General features: G+C 32.2%; 1 protein-coding gene across 1 annotated transcript in view; it reads left to right on the top strand.

Moving 5' to 3' along the window:
* The window catches only part of LOC129218386 (MFS-type transporter SLC18B1-like), a 40,774-nt gene extending 14,048 nt beyond the window's left edge, over positions 1-26,726 (top strand). Inside the window, exons 4-13 of the mRNA XM_054852631.1 lie at positions 6,733-6,880; positions 7,906-7,974; positions 9,415-9,502; positions 11,122-11,258; positions 15,273-15,371; positions 23,308-23,399; positions 24,491-24,586; positions 24,921-24,995; positions 26,400-26,493; positions 26,589-26,726. Coding sequence (XP_054708606.1) covers positions 6,733-6,880; positions 7,906-7,974; positions 9,415-9,502; positions 11,122-11,258; positions 15,273-15,371; positions 23,308-23,399; positions 24,491-24,586; positions 24,921-24,995; positions 26,400-26,493; positions 26,589-26,675 — 985 coding nt within the window. The 3' untranslated portion in view covers positions 26,676-26,726. The remainder of the gene's footprint in view (positions 1-6,732; positions 6,881-7,905; positions 7,975-9,414; positions 9,503-11,121; positions 11,259-15,272; positions 15,372-23,307; positions 23,400-24,490; positions 24,587-24,920; positions 24,996-26,399; positions 26,494-26,588) is intronic.
* The last annotated feature ends 972 nt before the right edge of the window (positions 26,727-27,698 follow it).

The raw sequence follows: 27,698 nt of genomic DNA on the forward strand, positions 1-27,698 counted from the left end.
TGTCACGTGAGCTCATAAAAAACAATTCTTGTCAATTGTTCTTCTGTGCTGGCTCAAGGTCAGAATACTTCCATAAAAATAAACAATGTGTGGGTTGTCGAACTTTTGTGCATTCATCTATTCTCTGTTCCATTTTGGTATCCAAAAGATTTTAAAATATTTGATTTTTCATAGTTAATTTTTTGCAAGTTATTCACAAAATTGTTATTTTCTTAAAAATGAACACTTTGAAATGAAAGTTACTTTAAATTTTATATCAGAAAACGGAACAAGAAATAAATATTGTTATTTTAAGCATATTATATGATTCTAGTAATTGCTAGCGACTGCAAATCTTCACACAAGACAAAATTTTGCGTTTTGACTATTGCACATGTACCACTTTTTGAATAGCACACACAATAATTGTAAATACTTGTAAACACCCCTTACAGTGCTTTAAACCATCTCTCAAGTAAATGTCAAAATGTTCCTCACAAAATAAAAACTAAATATTGTATTAAACGAGCTGATGTGCGCATCACATGACTTCCTTTTGCTCCAATTTAATGTCATTTTCTCATTATTGGCAGTTTTAATATGATTCAATAGTTTACTCTCTAAATATCCCCAACAGTGGCTAAATGGAAACCGGATTTTAAAAAAAAAAAGAAAAAAAAAAGAATTTAAAAAAATCGCCAAATTGGTAGTCAAGTTGGCGGCAAAACTTGCCGACCAAAAGACTGGCGATATATTGCCAAGTGTCCTCCAAATTATAACACCACTTGAGTTTACATCGAAATTAACAATGATTTCCCCCAAAAAGGTGTAAAAGACCCCCCCAGGAACATCCGAATGGAACCAAAAGAGAAGGTGCACAACTAGACCCCAATAGGAGTCTACGCACCAAATTTCAACTTTCTAGGACATTCCGTTCTTGAGTTATGCGACATAAATACACACATACACACATACTCGTTGTAATTAACTCGGGGAACGTCAAAATGGATATTTCGGGTGTCTGTACGTTCCTAGGCATATATCCACGTGTGGTCGGGTTGAAAAGAAAACTCAACATTCATTCGGGGGTGAGCAAAATGGAAATTAAGGACGATGTTTGAGTGAAAATTTTTTTCCCGAATACAATACTTCCTTTTTTGTAAAAGGAAGTAAAAAGCAATGGTATTCAACATAATATTGTATAGCAGGGAGTCCCAAACTGGGTTCCGCAGGAAGAGGTGAGGGGTACTGCGAAGTGTCCATGCTAATAATAAGATGTATTCAATAGTCACATTATTGCTTTTATTCAAAAACATTCTTTAAAAACCAGGTTTTTCAGTTCCTTCTGTCAAGCACAATTGCTTGTCATGAGTCAGTTTAGTTATTAATATTGTACACAAGTGTTATCTCAGTTGGATAAAGTAAAGAGCATTTCCCCGCAAGAAATGAACGCCCCTATGAAAAGCGGTTTTATGAAATAATGAGCTGATGTATGCATCACATGACTTCCTTTTTACTCCATTTCATTAATGTCATTTTCTCATTGGCAGTTTTAATATGATTCAATACTTTATTCTCTAAATATCACCAACAGTGGTCAAATTGAAACCAGATTTAAAAAAAAAAAAAAAAAAAAAGTCGCCAAATTTGTCGCCAGGTCGGCGACAAAACTTAGCGACCAAAAGACTGGCGATATATCACCAAGTGTCCGCCAAATTATAACACCTCTTGAGTTTACATCGAAATGAACAATGATTTCCCCCCAAAAAGGCGCAAAAGACCCCCTTTAGAGCATACGAATGTAACCAAAAAGAAAGGTGCACAACTAGACCCCACTAGAAGTCTACGTACCAAATTTCAACTTTCTAGGACATTCCGTTCTTGAGTTATGCGACATACATACACACATACACACATACGCACATACATACGTACATACAGAGGTCACGGGAAAACTCGTTGTAAATAATTCGGGGATTGTCAAAATGGATATTTCGGGTGTCTGTACGTTCCTAGGCACATATCCACGTGTGGTCGGGTTGAAAAAAAAAAAAAAAAACTCAACATGCATTTGGGGATGAGCAAAATGGAAATTAAGGCCGATTTTTGGGTGAAAACTTTTTCGCGAATACAATACTTCCTTTTTTGTAAAAGGAAGTAAAAAGAAGCAATATTCATATTTTATTTAATCATTAATGAACGACAAAAAGTATAATAGAAATAGCGACTGCTTTTCTTAAAAACCCAAACTTATTTGTACATAAATATTACTCATTTCGTCTGCATCATACGTGAAAAAAATTGTCTTGACAGAATCATTCAACTTGAAAGACAGCCTCACATCTGATGATAATGCAAATGAATGAGCTATTTTGGATTGCATTTGACATTTCTTTATTGAGTACTTTGTGTCCCATCTAACACATTCATCGATTTCCAAATACGTATTTCTATTGTAGAGGAGATTGGTAATGAATAGGACGTTTTTTTTCTTTAATTTTTGTACTTTTTTTTACTGATCGGATTTTTTTCCAAATCCTCAGAATAAGTTTATTACATATTCAGCAACATGGAAAAATTGTAAAACTTGAAAAGAAAAATTAGCGATGGTAAACATCATTAAAAAATGTAAAAAAATCCATCTGTTCCACTATCATTAAAAACAATGCATAACTGTAAATTTATCAACATTTTAAAGATAAGCTAAGATTAGGAGCGCGCCTTCAAACAATGAAGTATCGAACTCTGCAACTGTTTTACGCCCCTCCGTTTAAAATACAGCGGTAAACAAATATTTTCCAGCAACGGTGCAATCTACGGGGTGACCAGTAATTAACGCGCTGATGTTAAAAATTCATTTCTTGAAAACTAAGGATTCAAAAAAATCTATTTAAATGTTAAAATAAAGTACAATAAGTGAGAATTAATTTAACACATGTTCGATGTGTCTTCCATCTGTAGCTATGATATGGGGTAAATGAATAGCAAAACTCTGCATCACTTGTTGGAGAGTCGAAGTTACAATGCTTTCAACAACTGTCTGAACTACAGTTTTCAGGTCTTCGACGTTCTTTGGGGTTTCCAGCGTAATCTTTGTCTTTGATATAATCTCGCAAAAAGGAATCGCAGTGGTTCAGGTCAGGAGGAAAGGATGCTCAATCAGTTCCCATATTTTTCGATTTTGTGTACACTAAAACTAGAATCCGCTTATTAACGTGCTCTTCAAGCAGATCAAACACTTCATTGATATGATGAGGTGGTGCGCCGGCTTAGATTCGAAACACATGCTTTCGAAACGAGGCTCATTTTGAAATTAGTAGAATGAACTGATTTCTTAACATTTCCACATATTGTTAAAAGTGAGACAGTTCGTTGTCTTAATCTAATACTCAGTTGCAAACTTTCTTCGATTGACAACTGGGCTATTGTTGGAATAATACGTTCGAGTAATGAAAATGAGCTCAGAAACGCTATATTTCGACATTTTCACAGAAAACTAAACAACAAAGCCAACTCGATGAGATTGCGCAAAAAAATCCGCCGACCCCACTGAATCTAACCTCCAAGTTTGGACTTATACGCCTAACAGTTTTATGAGAAATTGACATTTCTTTTCAGCGCGTAAATTACTGGTCTCCCTGTACTTGGATAATTTATTTGGCTGTAATAAGGGTTAAATGTAACACCGGGTTTAATGTGAAACAGTGAAAAAAGGCATATCACACATTCACATGTGGTTCATAAGATATTGCTTTTGGTGCTAGGATTGAAACATTTTCTTTGATTGATTCTATTTGGAGGCCGTTGCAAAATTATTTTTAAAAAAAAGAAGAAAAAACCTAAAAATTTAAGTTTTTGTGAAAATGGTGCTCTGTAATAAAAAATTCATTAGTTATTGTATTCAAAATATAAACGCATATTTGTAGCTATTATTGGAAAATTTTCATGTTTTGCGGTATAATATAATGTTTTAAATTATACACTGCAGTACCTAATTTACTGTAAATATTATATAATTCTAATTTTCACTGCATTCGGCATTGAAAAGAATATTCATATTTTAAACAAATTCATTTTTCATTCGTTTTCGAAGTAATGACCTTTTAACAAGGTAAATAATATCAGTAAAAAAAATTTATTGTCTACAATTTTCAGTCCCCGAGGGACGATTTTGTCTTTTATCAGAAACATTTGAAGTAAATAAGAATCAACGTTAAAAAATCTTATGCAATACTGCATTTTATCGCATGTAATATAATATCTTCCAGAACGAAATTTTGCGGAAAAACACAAAAATACTTAAGGTCATTTTTATCGTATTATCTCCCGGTTTTTATTTTTATAAAATATGCTATGAAGCTTTTTATCGCATTATTACTCTAGAGATTGACAAAAAATAAAATCGATTGCCTCTTTGTTTTTTAAGGGCTACTTCGTGTTTTTTTTTGAAATGAATCGAAATGCATAGATAACAGACACTTCCAGACAATTTCCTTAATGCCAGCAAAGGTGTTTTCTTTCAATTCATATGAATGGAGTTCTCTTCATTTGAAAGCTAAACACAGGTAGAAATTGAAAAACAAAAACTACCAATTTACTTTTTCTAAACATTTTTTTAATTAAACATACACTCAAACCTGTTTTTGTTCGGTCTTTTTTTGTGCTATTTTTTGAGCGGTATATGAAAATTTCTATCAAAATTGGTCCCAATTTACTTACTTATCTTTAAAACGAGTGCTTAATAGGGTAATTTTGAACGAATTTTTTTCTTCGGTTCCTGTCTACCGCACAAAAACAGGTTTGAGTATATTTTCTTTCTATTTATATAATTTTTAATTGCCTTCTTGAAAATAGTGGTTAGCTTCAAATCGCGAACTAATCTTACTTGAGTACTTGTCTCCAAATTTCTAATATAGTGAGAAATCGTGATTTTCGTTTAGTCAACTTCAACGCACCAACGGTTTCCTGGGCCAGGTGACGCCCGTGTTGGCCGTGTTCATAGTCATAGGTTGGGCATCACAGCCCTTTTAAAGCGAATAGTAATACTGATTTTTATAGTCTTACCAAAGTCACATCATAGTTTGTGTTGTTTTATGTTTCCTGGGTAAAATATAGTTATTTTCACTGCATAAATATCTATTTATAGTATTATTTCATAATTTCGTCTACATATTACAATGTCACGAAATTCGATTTAAAAAGGGGGGGGGGGGGCATTATTTTCATTAATTTTGTCGAAAAGCATTTTTACTATTTCTAAATAAATTTCTAGCTGCTATTGAGCAAAACCGTTTTTTTGTACAATTTGTGATAGAGCAGTATATAAATCAGAAGTGAGAACAGAAAACGGATATTGTAGGGTTTGTGATAAGTACTTCAAGTATTTTCAGCTGAGAACTAAGCAAACTGTAGGGGAAGAGGAATCACGGTTTCTCTTTTTCTTTATTCCATTCTTTTTTACATACTCCTAGTAAAGACAAATACATCAACAAGCTCCTATAATTTCCACGAAGTTTTCTTCCATTATACGTGAATGTTCAAGCATAAGTTTTATTCACATAACCAAAATACCGTGTTTATAAGATTATGTGTGCGTGGCAAAAATATTTAATCCTATTCAGTATACGCAATTGATATTTTGGGAAAGTATGATTCTTGAGAGAATATGTAAAAAATAAGCCCATTTTTGTGAAAAAAAAATACCTAAAGGAAAAATAGATTTACTCCTAATATTGTAAAATCTGTAGTGAAGCAAATTGTATAATCCCCTGTTGCAAAACCGTCACAAGCGCAAATTTCTGATTTTATGATGATATTGTGGTGCTAACATGTTGGACTTAGAAATTAAATACGATTAAACTTAATTATTTGATATGAAATACAAATAGACAATTAAACTTAGTTATTTGAAATGAAATACAAATATGCAATTAAACTTACTAATAATTACAAATATATATTAAACTTAATCAGTTGTGACTGTATTTTGTTTCAATATTCAACATGTTATCCCTACAATACCCACCATCAAATCAAAAACTAAAATTTTGCACTTACGGCGGTATTAAACTGAATGTGCAAAATATCATGACACGAGGTTTAGGTAAAATTGTTTTTTTTTTTCCTTTCAATTTTTTTCACCAAAACACACTTTTAGTCCGATGAAAGTAGAACACATTATTTATGCAGTTGCTAAAAATGCGCTTGGAAAACTATGTTTTAAACTCAAGAGGTCCTTCTTAGAAAATAGTAAAAGTTATCTTTTTTATATGATTACTCAAGTGACTACAATGAGTCAAGGCTTGTGTACATATGTGTGGTTTGAAAAATACAGCCACAGTACATTTTAATTACGATAAGAAAAAGCCAGAAAAGCAGTGACGATATAAGAAGGGGGCTTTAAGGTTTTTTAAAAAAAATCCATTCATTGGGGCTTACTCGCCAAGGAATATTTGAATCAATTAGAAGATAACTCTTGCTGTATCCCTGCTGAAAAATGTCACGTTTTTCCTGAGAAGTGCCATAAAACAACAGTCTAGGTTTAAAAGATGGCTATTTAAAAGTATAAAAAAGAATACTTGTCTTGCCTTCAAACTTATGAAACGTATTCCAGGGCACATACTCGGGAACACGCAGCATTTGTTGAAATTTTTGCTTGAGTAATAAAAAGAATATTGCCTTGTTACTTAACGAAATTGATAGTTTAAAACAATCAGCTACAAAGTAATTGCTTCCTCTAAAATATTTTGACAGTTTTCTTCAGTATGCTCCACCAGGACCATCATTTATTGCACTTGCAGTGGTCATTCGATCAGTTGACGCGTTGGGAGCTGCAGCCTTTCTGACAGCATCTTACACAACGTTAGGCAGTGAGCTTCCTGAAATCATAGGTAGAGCTATGGTAAGTTATGGTTTAATACCTCTTTTTCGAAAGCTAAGTTTGATAATGACTAGAGTAGTACAATACTTGCTTAGTGTGAACTACAATATTTTTAAATAATTTCTTAAGATCTTGATTTTTATTTTTTCTTAATTTGCATACATTTTATGGGGAAAACAGCGTATATTTTGAAGACACTACAGAATAAGACAGCAAGAACTGAACCGCGTTCGTTCCTTTGGTGTGCCATCATAAAAAGAGCTGCCAATATGGCTTTTACTTTTTCTATTTATCCAGGCAAAACTACAATAAAATGTTATTAAACGTTTTAAGCATTTCTCTTTCTTCAGAAAGCTTCTTTTTGCAATTAATATGCCAGCAAATGAGATATGGCGAACTTTTGCGCAGAAACTTCACAAAAGTACATGAATTTAGGTTGAGATTAAGATTTGCGATATTTCTAGCCACTATACTTCACGCTTCAGATTCCCCCGTAACTACAACTATTTGTTGTTTAACCGGTTGAATGGGACCCTGAAAGCAGCTCTATTTTTTTTTTTTTTTTGATCCAGACCAGAAACCGAGCAATCCCTGGTCCAGCACCCTCACAGGTATTGATTTACTTGGAGGACTATGTGGCCACAACATATTTAACGGCATGCCCCAGTCACCATTAAAGAACATGGAGGATCTTCGACCAGCTGGGATCGAATATCTGAGGCTCTTCGGTTACGACTAAGACTTACTTATCAGACCACCATCATCCATCTAAACACTATACTTTGGGTTTTATGTTAAGTATAGTGGAATGTGGGGAGACAAAGTGAAAAATAAAATACTTTTTTAAAGAAATATTTTTTATTTCATTATTGAAATGCATCAAGGCGAAGCCTTAGCGTCAAATGAAGCCGCCTTGATCATATGTTGCTGGATTTACTGAAGTATCATTATTCCAACAACTACTTTGCTTTACTCGACTTTTAAGCTGCTTGTGATGTCCTTTGTTGGGGCAATTGTGTCTTAATGACTTTTTTTTTATTTTGCAGTCTTTAACAGAAACTGCCTTTGCATTCGGATTAGCAGGTGGACCTGTTCTCGGAGGACTTTTATACGAGGTTAGTTTTGTAAAACTAGTTATCGTGGCTGTAAATTAAAATAATGCTATTGTTATAGCTTAATCGTTTGTTTGTGTGTGTACGTGTTTTGAGAGAGAGAGAGAAAGAGAGAGAGATGTTTTTGCATTGCACATAACATAGTAATGAATTAAAATATTACAGAAAAAAAAACAGTTATTTCACCCAATCATTTGTTTAAAACGATGTTTTATCGTTAATTTTCTAAGTTACGTTTTTGTATCTATGAATTTTAACTGTATTCAATTAATTCTGTGCAGTAAAATTAATTTTTCCCATTTCATGGGAAATAAAAATATACTGTAAGTTTAAGGGGGGGGGGGAAGCATAACTGAGTTTTATACACATTTTGTAAAATATAATTTTTTTTTCTAGACGTTTATACTACAATTTATTCTAGGCCTATACTACAAGTTCAAAATAGAAAAAGCACTAAAAACATAAGTGAAAGTTTTTGAAACTTTTCAGAATGTAATCATAGTGTACCGACACTTTTAGTACAGTATATTCTTTAATATATTTGTTTTCATTCTAATTAAAATTAAAATACAAGACCAGCTATCAAGAATCGGAAACATTTTCCCGCAGTTTGTACGCGTGATTTGCTGTTTGTTCGGATTACTTCGTATTTGCTTTGATTTATCACCTTTCGTCATGTATGGTTGAGGACATTTTACAATGGGTTATTCAAAATTTCTAAGCTCATTAGGCATGATCTAAAATTATTATTCTTGACTTGTTATTATTACGCGATTAAATGTTAAACGTTTCTAACTTTATTTGCTTTGAAAGGATTTAACCTTGTCTTTATTGCTCATTGACAACTGTTTTTCTTTTAAAAACTTTTAGTCAAACAATTAATTTAATAATATTTAGACAACATCAAACGGGAGTTAAGTTTCTTGCAATAACAGTAATAATTACATTAGGCACATAAAGTTTACAAAGACACGTCTTAAAAGGTTCATGTCTTTTATTGGGAAGAAGTTCGTTAAAATAGTAAATATTTGGATTGTCAATGCGTTTCGTTTTTTATTTTTCTCTATTTCTTTTTCTTTTTTTTTCTTTTGTTCTACTTTTTTCTTTCTTTATTGACAGAGTACCGTTCCTTAAGTTGTGAGTGTGGGGGAAAAAAAAGACAAGAATACTGTAGACGAGACAGTACGAAAAGTCGAAGCAAATAATGAAAGCCAATTCATCGCTTAAGTTTGATTGACCGCAACCGCTGTAAAATAAGTATTAATCAAACGCTTTAGTTAGAAAATAGGACTAAATAAGAGCTAAATACAAAAATATCCAACTAAAGGAAATCCACCCTATTGTTCAAATTTAACTACAAAGCTTGTATAGTTACTTTTAATATTTATAATAAAAAAGCATTTGATGCATTTAAAGATACCTAATATTTTTTACTATCACCAGGTTGGAGGATTTAGTCTGCCCTTCAACGTGGTGGGAGCGTTACTCCTCACTGGTACCGTTGTCAATTTGTTCCTCTTTTCTGATGAAGGTAAGTTTATTTTCCATTTTCAGCATTATCTTCTACACGTTTCAGGGGTGCCCACAGGGGTGGGGGGATTTATTTAAATTTAATAAAAATTGAAATAATTAATAAATTTAAATTCAATTAAAAAATTATTTATTTAAATTTGTTTATTGATTTATTTTTACTTTAAATTGTTTATTTTATTGTATTTTTTTCTGTTTATAAAATTTTATTTCATTTATGTATTTAGTTTGTGCGTGTGTGTGTGTGTCATTGGCGTAGCACAGAACGTTTCAAATAAAATAATAATAATAATAATTAAAAATAAATAAATAAACATTTAAAAAATAAATTGAATGAAAAATATTTAAAAAAAATTATTAAATCAAAAAAATATTAAAAAAAACAATAAAATAAAAAAGAGATCTAAAAAATAAAAAAAGGGAAAGAGGGTTGAGAAACATTTTGGGGGGAAGGGGGGGGGGAATTGGGCCTTTGAACTTGGGTCGGATTACAAAATGCTGCACTGTAAGAAAATATTTCTAGGTAATGTTCCGAGCCCACTTTTATTGGGATTCGCCCAATTTTATGTGAAAAACAAATGTATTTGCAGAAGGTTACCTTAATTTCTATAAGTTACAGGAATGCAGTGCTCCCACTGTTGTGAAAAATAATTTTAGCTAGTAGTGAAGATATGCTCATCTTCTTTGCTAGGTGTTTTGCCTACAGTTCAGGGTGGTCATTCCAAGCTCGTCAGCTTGCGAGATCGAGATTTTCGCTCACGTGATCGGTTGTGACGTAGAAATGTCGCAAACTAGTATTCTAATCTACTCGAACCTAGTCGCAAGCTAAGTTCGAGTAGATTAGAACACTACTTTGCGACATTTCTACATCGCAACCGATCACGTGAGCGAAAATCTCGATCTCGCAAGCTGACGAGCTTGGAATGACCGCCCTGTTACGGCCCTCCCAGATTGACTGAGGTCCAAACGAGGATAAAAAGCAGTCTCTGGATATTATAGGGAAAAATTAAAATCGGGAACGAAATAGAAAATAAATGAGTGAATGAATAAATAAGTGAATTATCAAATGTTTGAATGTAAATTAAAGAATAAATGAATACGTAAACGATTTCATAAATGATTAAATAAGTAAACGAAATGAATAAATGAACTGAATATTAGTTGGTGTCATCTAATATTTAAAATGTTAATAACAAGAACTTTATCATTTGACAATAACAAAAACATTTTTTGTCTTACAATAAATTACAATTTTTGAAAATTGCTTGTATTATCATATGCTTTGATCTTCAGAGATATCTCTTTCCTGACTGGAACAGACTACATGTGTTACTGCATACGTAAATATTAACAGATAGGTGGCACTTGTTCCACATTCCCCATCTATTAGTTTTTGAGTAGTACTTGTTATGCTGTTTTAGGCAGAATGAATAGGCTTGAAACAAATGCAAATTATGCTAGATTCTTGTCTAGCTAAATATGTTAAATTAAAAACATTCAAGGAAACTAGATCATGTTTTACCTTTTTTTCCAGAAACTAATAGCGAATTCGCATTGTATGAGAAAATACTACACTTTATATATTGTTTTATCTTAAAGATAGTCCATTTCTATACGTAGGCGGTGTTTCGGCTAAACCATTCAGTGCCAGGAAATTGCTCTCCAATCCAGACTTTTTGATTGACGCTATAGTCATCAGCACATGTTTCGCAGTGCTCGGGTTCAATGAAGCAACTTTAGAGCCTCATGTGCGCCAGGTAAGTAAAATTACTACAAGAGTAACAAAAGTCAATTTTACTTCAAAACCAACGTTGAAACAATTATAAGTGAAAACAATAAATATAAAGTCTCAGTACGTTCCGGGTTTTACTGCAAAAATAAACTGCAGAACAAAAACCGATACTTTCTTGCAAAATGATTTGCTGAATGACAATATTCTAATTTCACACAAAAGATATTTTGTGATTAGTATTTCTGATTACAGTACTTTTACTTGAAATAGTGCCGAGTTTTCTGATGGAGATTTAAATGTAAATTAAATTAAAACTCTCAACGTATGTTTCAGACTTACTCATGCAAATAAAAAGTATGCAGTTTAATAATTAGTTAGTGTAAATAACTAATCTCATCAAAAACAACCCTGTTGTAAAAATTTCTCCGCCAAGAAAACCTTTAACTTTTCCTTACAAAAAAGGAAACCTGCATCCTAAACCCAAAAACCCTCGGCCATAAAAAGTTATGATATCTAGTTTGCCCGCCAAGTATCTGCCAAACTATTACCCTCCCTCTTCTCTTTTTTCATCACAGCTACTTCCATTAGAACCTCCTCCTACCTTCAACTCCTCAGAAATATGGATAGATCGTTTAAATTGTCTATCTTGTTTGGCGGGAAGCTTTTTGCTCACCAAGCAACCACTTCACTTTGAAAAGCTTCCCGCCAAACAAGATAAACAATTTAAAGGATCTATCCATATTTCTGAGGAGTTGAAGGTGGGAGGAGGTTCTAATGGAAGTAGCTTTGATGACAAAGGAGAAGAGGGAGGATGATAGTTTGGCAGATACTTGGCGGGCAAACTAGATATCATAACTTTTTATGGATGAGGATTTTTGGGTTTAGGATGCAGGTTTTCTTTTTTGTGCGGAAAAGTTAAAGGTTTTCTTGGCGGGGAAATTGTTACAACAGGGTTGTTTTTGATGAGATATCACATCTTTTTGCATTGATATTATTACTTTGTCTGTATTTTTAGAATTGAGAACATCAAGTCAGAAAATGTTCAATTGAAACAATGCTGTTTTGTGTTTTATCGAACAATAATGGCTAGCCTAATTTTACGTCAAGTTATTTTCTGACTATTAAGATTCTATGTTCATTTTGCGAGAATTGGGCGGTTTAAATTTTATTGCAATCCTTGTATCCTCTCTGTTCCAAAGAAAACTTCTTGGATAATAAAATACAATATTTAAAATTATATTGTTTTTGAGTATTTTACAACTTCGCAATAAATTTTATTACAATTTATTTGACAGATTATTCAACATTTTCATGAAGGTTTCTTTAAATGTTTTACAGCTTGAGGGCTATTTTGATCTAGCTTTTCACTTTTTGTTTAATTACATTTTTTCTTAAATCGTGGATTATTTTACGTTTTATAGGATAATTTTAATTGTTTGGTGATTTATCTTTTTCTTTATAGAAGTCTTTGTCTTGTTTAATACCTAGTTTTGTTTAAAAGTTCATTTAAAAAACGAAATAACGCATGTTATCACCAAGCAAAAAAAAAAAAAAAAAAAAAAAAAAAAACTAAGCCATTAAATATTTTAAATTTGAATGTGTCAGAAGATCTATACAACTTTACTCCAAATCAAATCGCGGATATCCCAAATTTGCCATAGCGAATGCGCATGTTGCGCGCGGACTAAGCTCATTAAAAGTCTTGCTTAAATTAATTGCAAACATTTTTTCAGCTAACAAATTACTGCAAAGCACGGATATCCACACACGTATTTCATATATTTTCAATTCATTATGTGTTGTTTGTGAAAAACCCATTAATTTAGAAAATAAGCAAACCAATGAAAAAGGGTTATTTTTCGCTTTCAATTAAAAAGTTATATGTGCCGTATTCATATGCGTACAGTTTCATATAATTTGTCACGTAAAATATTGTAATGGTTTAACCCCAGTTTCGCGCCGACATTTAAAATTTCTTCCCTCCATAAATATATCAAAACTGAAAAACAGGGGGAAGGAAATTTCGTATCGGCAAAACTTTAGTGGGGGGGTTGGGAAAAGGATAGCATTCTAATCTCATTCATTAATTTGTTTCTCTGCTTAAGTATAAACAAACAACATAGAATCTGAAAACAGAAAGCCCAATGAGCTAAGTCTGCGCGCATGCGCAGTTGCTGTGGCAAATTTGTGATATCCGCGATTTAACGTCTAGTTGCAACAGTTGGATGTGTTTTAGTCTTGATTGAATTTCATTTCCTAAGACAACTTTGGAATAACTGTTAGATCTGTTCTAACCTTGCAATTGCAGTCCGAGATAAACAAATCCTATGAGCTGAGAGTAAGTACATAAGAATTTAGGGAAAATTAGTGATTTTCAAACTTCAATTACTCCGGCCCATGATATCCCTGGGGGTTGAAATTTTGCATATGTACTCAATGGCCCCCCAAAAATATGTATACAAAAAATCATTACCGTAGCCCCCCGGGGGGCTGTGATAGAACCCCGGGAAGGTACAATTTGGGGGGTAAAAACGAGGGGGGAAGGGGAGGGGGTCAAATGGCACAAAAGGCACATCAGTAGGGCACAAGGAAATTTCAGCTTGATTCCTTTTTTCGTCTGGGCTGTAGCCCTGTCAAAGAAAGCGAAAACTTTTTTTAACAGCGATTTTATAACTTTAATACCTCCTCCCCCTGATGGAACAGGGGATTGTATTTTGGTTTACGGCGTCAGGGGTCACTAGAGATTAAGTGTACCAAAAATCAACTCCGGGGGTCTTCATGGGGCTGAGATACAGAGGGGTGAAAAATCCAAAATACTCCAACTTGTTCTGTCGTGTAATCTTGTTCTTGGTCGCTTTTATTTTCTTTCGTCTTTGGCGGTGGATTTGCTTCTGTTGGCTGCTGACGTTTGGTTTCCTTGGCGGGGTGGGACGCTCCCGCGTCCCGTGATATTTGTGTTTTTTTTATTCTAGTTTTTTTTAATAATTTTTAGAGAATGTTCTTAAAAATGTGTCTCTTACACCGAAGTTTTTAATAAAAACATGATTTGAACCGCTTTTTTTCGTATTAGTTCCCATATTTTGAATTGGAGTATGACAAAATAGTGACTATATTTTGAGGACACTTGATTGAAAAAATTTTTATTAAGTTTACACTACGTCATTTTATGTGGTATCGCAAAAGAATTTATTAAAATTTTTATCAGTGCAATTAATATTTAGCTGATGCGATATTATCTCGAATTTTGGACATTTGAGTGAACAAAATAATCCTATGCGGTATAAGGATATTTGGATATTAATTTAAAGTTTGTAAAAAAATAAAATCAGCAACATTATCGGCAAAATTTCGATTATGAACAATATGCGACTGAGACTCTCTAAAAAGAGTTCTAAGACTCATCATTTTGTTGATCAACTATCATTGGAATTCGACCCATTCATATTTTCATATAGAAATCCATTTGAATTCTATTGTTAGAAAGCATTTTCTGCGTTTTACATATCCAAGCAAACTTTTTTTAAAAATCAAAAACTACACTCGAAGCTTTGCCAAACGGAAAGGAAAAAGATCTAAACGAAAAAGAAGTTTAATGGAAGTTCTGTTCTAATTGGTTTGAATATTTAGCTTCCTTTTGAAGATATATGATTTCACATCCATGAGCGTTTATTTTAAATTCAAATAATGTAAAAATAATACCAACTATTTTTTTAAATAAATGTTAGAACCTCTCAGCATTCAGGACCTAGATGAGCATCGGTAAAGCTTTATAAGCGTCACAGTACAATTTGTGATAATTCATTGAATATACTTAACCATTTTAGCAATAGAACATGTTGGCACCTAACTAAGAAAATGCTAAACAGAGTTCAGAATGTAAAGCTATGGAACGTTGATGTACAGTAATTGATTGTCCTCAGTTAAAAGGATCCTTAAAACTGTGTACTCGTGATGGAAAAGTTTTTAGCATGAAGTCATGTATTTACTCTAATTTTATTAAATAATATTTTAAGTAACTCTTAGAGGCTTTTTATTTCAGTTCCAGCTATCCCCTACAATCATTGGAGTAATCTTTCTCATTGGAGGTATTGTTGATGCACTTTCATCTCCTCTCTGGGGATACTGCGCTGAAAAAGTGGTAAGAAAATTTTTAGCTTTACAATAATTTTCAGAAATTAGTATGAAGCTTCGAAAATTATTACAAAAGTTAACAATTCCTTATTTGCTTTATTCTTTGATCTTTTGGTATGATTACTTATTAACCTATCGCACTTCGGCAACAGAAGTGTGATACCACTCATAAAAGCAGTATTCGAGAAAATCAAGGCTTCATGCAATACTGATTTTAACTGATTTTCTCTCAAGAATTAAGTACGATGCAAGAAAAACACTTTTGATGTTATATTTACTGCTGGGTTTTCGTAGTCTAAATTAATCGTGTAAACGTAAAGTTCAAAACTTTTTCTTCTAAAGTTTGAAAATTAAAGGATGTCTCTCTATTCATTTTATTTCATAATCTACCGTACCACGCACTAGTTATAAAAACTAAAATTTGTGGCTAGAAGGGTCATTAAACTTTGATGTTGAATAAATAATTAGTACCTTTTTTTTCTCCAAAAGTTTGAGATGTGTCACATCTGCTAACGGGTATGATTTGTCTTTTGTATTTATGAACTTTTGCAAATATAGTTCTTACTCTTCGACAATTTTGAGGATATTATCGTCTTCTTCCAAGTGTCTTTTAAGCGTCTGTGTTTGGGGCTAATATTTAAATTGGATAGTGATTTATAACTATAACCAAATGTAACAATAACAAAACTGAAGTAAAACAAAGTCAAACTTTATACCATATACATATTCAGTAAAAAGTTGGAATTATTAATTTTAATATATTTTTTTAATGAAGTTCAAATAGTTTGGTGAATGAAAATATGAAAAATTCTAATGTTATCCAAAAACATCACTACAAAAATGACTTTTTGCACATAAAAATTTCTGGAAACGTTAAGTCGAACATTTTTCATATCGAAAACTTTTTTCAACATGAATGTAAGACTACGTTCTTCAAAAATAACTTTGGAATGTTCTCAACGTGACATTAGAGTCATGCATATGGCATCATATTTCTCAATATCTAAACGATCGTCCACAAATGATGTAACGCTATTAGGGGGAGAGGGGTTCGTGAAATTGTGACAGTTAGTGAAGGGAAAAGGGGAGTACCAAGAAATGTGACATCACGCGTTTTTTTAAATAATATTTTTATATACTATAGTATGATATGTGACAAGAGGAGGAGAAGTTGGAAGGTGAGGAATGACACTTTGCGATAAAAGGAGGAGGGTTTCAATTATGATGAAAAAAAGTGTAATATCAGCTAATTGAAACAACCTTTGATGTTTTTTGCGGAAAACATATAGAGAGCTATTATGATATATGTATGGTAAGAGCGGTCTTAAAATAATAGATTACGGGTCATTCCATGTCAAGTGATCCAAAGTTTTTTCCCTCACCTTTTTGTATTTCTTTGAAATTTGGCTCATCAATTGTACCCTTTCAGGTAATCAAAAGTCCAAATTTTTAGATTTTTATCTCTATTATTTTTTTATTTATGACACTTTGATTTTTCGAAAAACCCTTTTTTTTCATGGATGTTTGAATATAAAATGGACGATAACTCAGCACCAAATATGGATAGAAAGATTTGGTAAAAAGCATTTTAAAGTACATTAGTTGCTGTTTAATTAGATATGCAACATGACTAATTTCAAAAAATTTTTAATTTTTAAAAAATGAAATTTAAATTTTAAATTTAAATTTCTCAGAAAAGGTATAATGAATTTTTTTTTAAAAATTCTCAAAAATTTGTGTGTATTTTATCTTCATTTGTGCAAAGTTTCAAGTTGGGATCTCAATGGGATCATATTTTTATGAATTTTTAAATAAAATTTGAGTTATGAAATAATGACATTTTTCAGATTATAACTAGTTAAATATAGGGTTCTTTTACTAAGGATGGTCTAGTAAGTAGTAATTGATCATGACTATGCTTGAAATGAGCTGACATGAATTTGTAGATTGGTACCCCCCCCCCTGCCACACAACCACTTTTTATCTTTTTTTTTTCAAAACTGTATTTTAAAATAAAAAAAGAAAACTTGGCACGTAAGAATTATAATCATAATAAACTGGGATGCACGCTGCTAAACATCAGCAGTGACTAAGGCTTATAAATAGGGGGGGGGGGGGTCATAAAAACTAAAAGTCAGAAAAACTTTAACAGACAAATAGAACCACTCATTTGCAGCTTTTTTTCTTCTTTCGAAAAGTGGGACGACAGGGGGAGGGGGAAAGGGAGGGGGAAGAGCAATCTGAAATGAAGCTTAACAACATGGAAGGTTATGCTCAAACTAGCAAAATTTGTTTGATCTATAACTGCTTTTAATATATGCATAAATAGATCTCGCTGCATTGCTCTCCTTTACAACTGAAACTAAAAAGAAAACTAGCATTAAAGAAAAGAAAATCGCCGCACTTCAAATGTTGTAGAAAGACAGTTTTATGCGGAGATACATATGATCTGATACTTAGATTGATTTTTAGTTTAGTGTGAAAATAATGAAACAAAATGGGGGGGAAACACTCCTATTTTGCTATGATCTTGGGGCAAACTATTTCTCTCCTCCCTCCAAAATTGAAAGTTGGCGCAGGGGTACGGGATGAAATGAATCATAACTTTCCTTATCAGATAGTGAATTAATCAAGTACATTTTGTGAAGTTCGGTTTGAAAAAGAAACACTTGGTCCGAACAAAAAAAAAAGCGTCAGTTGAGGCGTGATACTATTATAGTGTCAATCGTATGTGTGGGTGAGGGGGGGGGGGAATGTACTTCGTCTTGCTTTAAAGAAGAACATTTACCAGCTTTTTATATGCTTTCTATTCATTTTGTTTTATTTTATTAATTTATTTATTTTTTGCGTTTTGAAAATAGTTTTGAAAAAAAAAAGTGGTGGTGCTGGGGGGGGGGGGGCTTTTTCTTGCTTTAAAGAAGATTATTTACCAACTTTTAATTAAGTTTACTATTTATTTTGTTTTATTTATCTATTTATTTAATTTTAATTTTCGAAATGTTTTGAAAAAAAAAAATTAAAGTGGTGGGGGGGGGGGGCTTACCAATCTACAAATTCATGTCAGCTCATTTCAAGCATAATCATGATCAATTACTACTTAGAATCTGAAAAATGTCATTATTTCATAAGTCAAATTTTATTTAAAAATTCATAAAATTATGATCCCATTGAGATCCCAACTTGAAACTTTGCACAAATGAAGATAAAATACACACAAATTTTTGAGAATTTTTTAAAAAACATTCATTATACTTTTTCTGAGAAATTTAATTTTAAAATTTAAATTTCATTTTGTAAAAATTAAAAATTTTCTGAAATTAGTCATGTTGCATATCCAATCAAACAGCAACTAATGTACTTTAAAATGCTTTTTACCAAATCTTTCTATCTATATTTGGTGCTGAGTTATCGTCCATTTTATGTTCAAACATCCATGAAAAAAAGAGGGTTTTTCGAAAAATCAAAGTGTCATAAATAAAAAAATAATAGAGATAAAAATCTAAAAATTTGGACTTTTGATTACCTCGAAGGGTACAATCGATGAGCCAAATTTCAAAGAAATACAAAAGGGTGAGGAAAAATTTTTCCCAAATTTTGGATCACTTGACATGGAATGACCCTTACGCGTTATAAAAATTATATTCAATTCATTATTTTATAATTATTTCAAAACAATGATGGAGAAAAATACATAATCAGAAATAACTCCAAAGTTGAGAACATTATTAGTTAAAAGCACGTCGGGAGTTTTGCAAAGATCCCAGCTTACCCTGCTTGCAACACTTTATTAGATTAAATGAAATATGGGGTTTAAGAAAAATCATTTTACATTTTCCTAAACACATGAACAAGGGGAAAACCAAAGAAGTGGCTGAGCGCTCAAAAAAAGAGTAAGAGACATTATTTCATGGGATTACGATTTCACGGAAATTAATCCTCGGGCCCCTTCTGATATCACGACATGTCACGATAATGTTACAGAAACGTCACGGGTCACAGTCAAAAAGTAAAATAATTGTGACAACACTAAGAGTCACGCTGTGATATATTTGTGACATGTTTGATGCGACTTCTCTGCAAAGTCATTGCCATAATTGATTTGTGACATTATGAAGACGTCAGAGTACAATGTCGCCTTGTAACAGCGCCGCAGAAGTAAGTTGTTGCAACCTGTTGATGACTGAAAAGTGACAAATCGTGACCTTTACGAGATCCTTACGAATGTGACAGTCATGCGACATTATGTTCACATTACGGTCACAGTTTAGCCACTCTGCTATTAGGAGAAAATTGTGGGCTGTGGGCTTTGTGGGCTGCATTGAAAATTTCATGATACAAAAAATTGACAGCATCCATGTCGTAGAATTATGCGGCATGTAAAAGATGCAGCGAATATTAGTTTGGCTATAACTACCTCTTGGAAAATTAAAATCCCCACTGCAGTTTCACATCGAAAGAGCCCAGATACCTTCATCTGGTGGGAAAACTGGGTGTCAAAAACCTTTTTCTTTCTTGATTTTCTCATAACCATTTTTTCAAAGTTTTTATTTACGACAACAGCTCTGGCAAAAAAAGTATTAACTCTAAAGATATGAAACGTTGCAAAAATAGTAATTGAACATATTACTGTGATATAAACCTCGAGAAAATAATGTAGGGTAGATGCACCGGTTGTGGCCACTTTAAGGCCAAGAGAAAGTTATAAGAGACCAAGTTCCTCTTGTAGACGCACTATAACAATGAAATATATGTTAGTTTTCTCAGAATTTAAGCCTCTTTAACATACATATAAACTCATAAGCAATTAAATAAGCAAAAACAACGTAGGTCAATTCAACTGAAAAAGTATAGATTTCACCAGTTGTGGCCACCTATGAGCTAGTTGTGGCCACCTAATGTTCCAGTTGTGGCCAATACAAAATTTTTGCCTAAGAATTAAAGTCCAATAATAGATTTATAATTAATAAAAAACGTGTAATAAAGAATAGCAATATTTTCGGATGTTAATTCATTTTAATGAATATGAATTAGTAACAATAATGGAATAGTAAACAGTAAATAAACATTTGGCAATCATAAGAAAACAATACTTGTACAACTTGTCTATGTAGCTTGTCTAATGGTCTGCTACTGCATACTATCATTTGTAGTTCCCCACAATAAATCACCTTTTCTTTACTATTTTTACCCTAAGGGGCCAACTTTTATCATAGAACTCACATCATAATTAGAGCCATTTATTTCAGCAGCTATTACACAAAAAAATAACTGCTTTCATAATAAACTATTACATATTCACCGATTGAATTAAGTTTACCCATACTGTCCCAGCTGATTCAGTTAAATCACTAGTTAAAGCCATATGTGTCTTCTGTGTCCTTTTTCTTTTTGGCATTCTTTTTTTTTATTCTTTACTTCGAAATTGCTTTTGATTTCAAATTGTTCATGAAAGATTAAAATTCCTCCGTAAAATAAGAACTAGTAATCCACTCTTTAACTCTTAATTTACTTAAGTTCGGGTACAGGGCAAGTCTTTCAAATTAAGATTGTCTGATAGTTTCCTTCTAAGATCCTAGATACTTTACAAGTGATACTAATAGCATGTAATACAAAACGGAGCAATTTCTTACAGCCTCACGGTATTTTTAACTTCAGTGGGAAATTAAGCATGAAACATTCTTTTTTTTTTTTAAGGAGCCATTATTTATGCAAAATGTTTTTTTTTAAACTGATCAATATCCCAAGAGTTGATTTTTTTCTTTCTTTCTTTCCTTCTTTTCTTTTCAGTTTAAACAATTAAGAAATCTGAATGTGTTCGAAGCTCTTGAAAAACCATGTTTATAAGTATTGTAATTACGGATTTCATATAATTCACGTAAAAATAAATAATTCAGTGGAATTTTTTTTAAATGACTCCGAAAACGTTTATAAATAAATGCAATTATTTGTAGAACTTGTACAAAATTTCCAAAAGCTTCGAAAATGTCGTAAATTAATTTATCTTTTTAGAATTGAGACCCAGTAAAATAACTTTATTGATTTTCACTTAACGAATGTACTAAACATTTTGAAACTATGTTGAACGAAACAAAAATTAAAAACTCAGTGAATTAGCTTTTGTAATGTTATTCGAAAATTTATTACACATATTGTAAGAGTAGACCATAAACTAATGAAAGATGAAAATTAACATTTTCTCTTAGCAACCAGTATAAAATCAAGGTCTGCAAAGTGTTACATAAATACTAAATTTTGAAGCCCGTCAATTCTCCTGGAAAACTCATTTCGATAAAAAATGTATCTTTAGTTTAAATCTTCACATTTTTACAATATAGTATACACATACAAAGGTGTCATGTAAATAGAACAAGATTATTTTGAGTTTTCACTTCTGAAAGCGCGCTTATGTTCATAAAAAATCATTTCAAAAAAATGTATTTTGATTTAAACTTTCATACTATTACAACATATTATGCTTATACAAAAGCCATTATCACTGTTTCTCATAGAACGTAGACAAAAATCAATCGAACTAGTAAAGCTGAAGAAATGATTAAGCTAATAAATGTATCAAAACAAAAATGTGTAATTGGTAAAAGTTACCCATTTTAAAGTGTTCAGACACTTAAACCAAAAATAAAAAGGATATCATAGATGTAGATGCAGTATGAATTTCACCATTTCTATAGGGTTAAACTTGGTTAAAGTGACAACTGTGCTACGAAGTCAATAAAATTCCGTCCCCCCATTCAACCATAAGCAGAAATAATGATTGTTCATTATGTAACTTGGCTATATTTTTAATTTTTTACACTTGAAGTATTGTGGGTCCTTGGATAACGTTGTTTTAGATTTTCACTGTATACTTAAAATATTCTGCATGGCCACAATTAGAACAGTGTGTAATCTAGTTGTGCCCATAACTATGGCCACAACTAGTAAAATACACGGATTCGTGCTCCAGTTTTGGCCAGACTCTTTTAGGCAGGTAAGTTACAAAATAAAGAAAAAAAAGGCAGTCACATTAAAACTTGATCTTAGCTTGATAAGAAAAATTTAACAATAGCTAAAAATCTGCAAAACTATTGCTGCTGTAAGTAAACAAAGAAGAAACACTCTCTTAACAATGAGCAGTACAAATACAATATTCCTCAGACAAGTGCATCCTGCATCCAAACAAAGGAAAAGTTCCTAAGCTTTCACAGCGAAATTTTGAGAAATACTGCTCAGGATTTAAAACAAGCTTTAAGATTAGTTGGAGTGGTCAATATTCTTAGTATTTCAGACTTAAATGTGAAATTGGCCGCAACTGGTTCTGTGGCCACAACTGGTGCACCTACCCTACATGCAGTGTGTTGTTTTGAAATAATAATCTCTTAACTTTAGGGGGCAAAAAGCACATTTTTCGGGGGAATTTTTCAGACATTTACCCATAAAACTTGTTTTTAGTTACTTATATCAAAATTGGAAGGTCATATCACATTCTGGTATCCAACGAAGAAATAGACACAAAAAGGTTTTAAAATTATGAAAAACTGAAGGCACTGGAAGTGTTAAGGAAATGGTAGTGTTTTGCTAAAAATTTGGCTTTTTATTACAAAAACCTAAGGAATTTTTTTTTTCAACAAATAAGTAGTCAAAATGTGTTATTTATGTCATATTTATTAATCGTATTTAGTTTTAGAAAGGTGCAATGAATATTAAAGAAAAAAATATTAGGAGTGTTCGGTTTCTTCAAAGCAAAACTTGTTTTATTATCAAGTTTTTATCCAGTACACTTTGCATTATGAATGCTTGAACAGTAGTATCGAACCGCTTTAAGAATTAAATTCGGTTTTCAACTGGTGTAGTCAATAGTAAGTCTTTGAACATATGTTACGTTTCATAAAATAATGGAACTATTTGAATGAATCGTATCTAAAGGCTTTTCTCTAATTTTTCAGAAAAACGCTCATTATTTAACGTTCATTGCATGTCTCCTGTTCATTACCTGCTTCCTGATCGTCGGTCCTGTGCCTTTCCTTCCATTTGTTACGTGAGTTTAAGTTTTTTCACCATTTCTGTCACATTTGTTTTGAATTTCCATGCAATATTTAGTTTAAGCAACTAAAACTTATTTTAATATTTAATATTGTTAAGCTTTACTCCTTAAATATTATTTATTACAAGTTGCACAAATTGTTCTGATGCATCTTATTCTTGGGTGCAGTATTTCAACTGATAACTAACTATAAAAAGCTAAAATCCTTCATAATCTTGTATAGTTCTTGAAAGAGATACTTTAGTATTCGTCTTCCTTCTGAGGATGATTTTTGAATGTTCCAATATTAAATTTTTCACACACTACACAACATGCTAAATGTTTTCAAATACCCCTGTGTACATAAAAAATGTTTCTAGCAGTACAAGATAAAATGCTTTTTTTTCCATTTTTATACTTCCTTTTCACAAATTTTTGTTAAAAGAAAAAGGAAGGGCTTATGTTCCTGTCTGTTATATCTGACGGATCTGGAGCAAAGAGCAAAATTTTGAAAGGTTGAAGTATTTCTGTCAAAGAATCAACTTCCTTAGAAACCTTTTATTTTGTTGTAGAAGGTCTCTAGGGAATATTAAAAAATAAAAATTGTACGAAGCTTTTTTGGCTGATTTTAGTGTAAATCTTGTACATTGGTTAAAAAGAGTGAAACGTAAAATTGCATCATTAAAAAGCTTTTTTCAAATAGCACGTTAGTACATCCCAATGCAACTCAACAACTAACATACAGCATCAAATAAACGGTACTTAAAAAAATAAATGAAAGCAGAATCGTAACAAATGCTAAACATCTATCATTTAGTAGTTTATAACAACGATGCAAACATATACCTGTATTTGCAAAGTCTCAAAGTATCAAAAACTGTGCTTTAGCAGATGAAAATGATACTAGTTTTTTGAACTCTTGCATCGTACCATTGAAAGAGTTATCTAGAATTCCAGAAATCTTCCCAAAACTTTTTCCTCGAAAACACCAGATTTTCACTTTATAAAATGCTATTTCGTGATAATTCTACAAATGTAATTATGAAACATCGAACTATACATCTGATTTCAAATTTCAAAACTATAAAATCATCATTTTCTTTCAGAAATTTGACAGCAGTAATAATTTCTCAATTTTTCCTTGGACTAGCTATGGCGGGTCAAATCGTTTGTAGTTTCACACATGGCATGAAGCACACTGTGTAAGTATTTCACCAATGTTACTACCAAGATACTTTAACAACTCTACTTGTAGTAAACTATATTCAAAAGATAAATATGTCTTGGCAAATATAAATATAAAGGCAAAGATGGATTATGTCAATTTTATCAATGTGTTAAACTTAAAAGTTACAATATTTGCGAAATTGTCTTAGTCATATTACTGGAGCTAATTTTAAAATATTGCCAGTGGTTTATCTATATTTACCTCAGAGAGCTTTTTTACCTCTTTGAAGTTCAGAAACAATATTTATATGTAGTATTCAAAGCCTCGGAACTTCATAAAATTTAACATTTAAAAATTTATCTTTTCAGCCAAAGAGGTTTTCCTGACGATGTTGGAACGTATGGTTTGGTTTCAGGTGTATTGTTCTCAGTTGCTTGTTTTGGGTGAGTGATTAAACGTTCTTTGCTAATTTCATCAACACCTATTGAGTGTTCAGCTGTTTAACAGTAACTTTAGCCCAAACGTTTGTAAAATATAATAACTCCTTTAAGGAATAAATATAATACCACAGCATTTTGAGGAAACAGAACTAGGAATAGCTAAAGAGCATGATTTTTTTTTCTTAAAAGATTTACAAAGACTTTATTGCTGCCTTGTTTATTGAGGGTTTTTTTTTTCTTAAAGCATTGTCCATAATCTTCAAATAATATGCTAAGATTACTTTTATTGCTTTACAATTACTATTTAACGAACTTATAAACCGTCGTTTGGAGAAATTGCTTATTTGACGGTTGTATTATAAATATTGAATAAGTGGAAATGATTTGAAAGTTAATACATAAAAGATTTTTGACAAAAAAAATGTTCGAAAATTATAAGTTCGAAACAGAAAAGAAGTGATCGTACGTCATATTGAGTTATGAATCAAGCGATATCACAGTATAAACAAAATTTATACTTTCGTTAAAACGGGGCAGGAAGTGCTTGGCAAACTATTTGTCAGCTGTGGCATTATATATCCTAATAATTTAGTTGAAAAAGTCATTTTGTTCAGTGTTAGCTCTGGCTAGTTAATCATTGCTTTTTTCTGATATTATCACATTCAGATACAGAATTATTGTATAAACGGTGTCAAAACTGATGAAAGCGAATGAAACCTAAACATCTGATCACTTATGTTATCAAATTGAGTAAACCTAACTTTCAATTAGTTGAAATTAGATAGAAGTAAGAACTGTAACACATTATACCTGCCTCAACTACCGTTGTTGTATTACAATTTTGTTAGCACGTTGCTGAAAAAGATGTTTTTTTTTTTTTTTGTTGTTGAAAATAGGTAACGCTATCAGTACTTTAACTCTACAGAAACTTTAAATATTATTATCTGCTGAACTACTGTGCTTTAAAAAGCGTTGTTTATATAAACAATTTTTAGTTTTTATACTGCTTCAAAAGTTAAAGGGTTTTGAAATTGTTGTGCAATATTATAAGATAGACTAAGCTTTTGGAGACTGGCACATTATGTAAGGATATAGTGTGCTACAAGAAATGTTACTGGTTTAATGGAAAAAATAATACAATGGTAATACGAGCCGGCATTGCTCTCTCTATTTTAGCAAAGGGAATCGTTTAATTCATCGCCTGCCGGAAGTACTCTAATCAGAGTCAGGATGTACCTCATTGACATTTTAAAGTTAGCATTTGTATTTTATTTAGGCTAAAAAAATCTTATTTTTTACTTTTCAAACAATAACCTTAAAATATGAGCATAAAACTTAAAACATCACTTTATTTTTTGGTTAGCGAAAAACTTTTATTTAATCATATTATTTCTGTTTGCTTTTTAGAGCTTTTGTTGGTCCTTCCTTGGGAGGATTTTTGATTGACAACGTTGGGTACAAAATTGCAACTTCAATAATAGTTGCGACAGAAATTGTAGTGGTAATGAAATTCGCTTTTTTTAGCAGTAATTATTCGTTTGAAAATTTTTGTCTCCCTTTTGCTGCATTTAAAATCGTATTATTTATCTTTTTCAGGCTATCATCTGTGCGGTGAGATTAATTATTTTACACATCAGACAAAATTCCAAAGAGACTTCATCTATGATATTAGACATAAAGTAATTTTGTTCCTAAATTACTGTTTTTAATAAAAATATATGTTGTTCAAGTTTGTGTAAGAATAAAATATTCTATATTTATTAAACTGTCTACTTATTTAAAAAAATGAAGTTATTTTAAAATATAGTATATTTCACATAAGATTTAGCATTTACGTCATGCGTCTTCTAAACCATTCACGTTGAAGCTGGGCCCAGAATTTATCAGGTGGATCTGACCTATTTCGGATGCCATACAATTGGGTAGAAGTGTGTAAAATAACGAAAAAATGAGTCAAAATTAATTTGAAATTGCTTTTGATTTTTCAAACAATTATTGATGGCACCAAATTCAAACAGAGGAATGAATCTTTTTTTTTTTTAAGTTCGAAAACTGAATGCAATAATGTAGGTGGATCCAAGTTAGTCTATCAAACACAGTGGTGCCTATTTTACTTCTATCTAACACGTATTTGGATATAATAGTGCAAAATATATTGAGACCGTTTAACTACACTCCTGTTTGTGAAAATTGCACCACCACGAAGGAGTTACGCGAGTGAGCTGAAAATTGCAGGAAATGTAAAGTAGGGCATGATATGCAAATGATTAGAATTGCAGACCGGTAGCGCATGCGTATGCTGAGCAGCGCCCTCTGAACGTCGGATCGAACCGAATATAAATAGACGGCTGTAGTGAGGCGTGTATGATTATCGGTGGTTACATGCTAGAGTAAACGTTAACTGAATCTTTGCTATGCCTCTTCGACAAAAGAAAGCGAAATTTGTGCAAATTTCGGAGTTTGAACAGGGCAGAATCGTCGACCTTCGTGAAGCTGGATTGTTTTATCGTGCAGTAGCTGGGGGGGGCTCGTGTGCAGCGTAACAGCAGCACAATCATGCGTGTTCGGAAGCACGGACGAGGCTCGGACAGCTCGGAAATCCGGGAGTGAACTCCGAAATGTGACGTCAGCTCGCGATAAGAGATCCCTGGTGCACATGGCGCTGACGGACCGCACAGCTTCTTCTAGACAATTGGCAGCCCAATG

Source organism: Uloborus diversus, chromosome 3 (assembly GCF_026930045.1).
Source record: "Uloborus diversus isolate 005 chromosome 3, Udiv.v.3.1, whole genome shotgun sequence".
Taxonomy (NCBI): Eukaryota; Metazoa; Arthropoda; class Arachnida; order Araneae; family Uloboridae; genus Uloborus; species Uloborus diversus.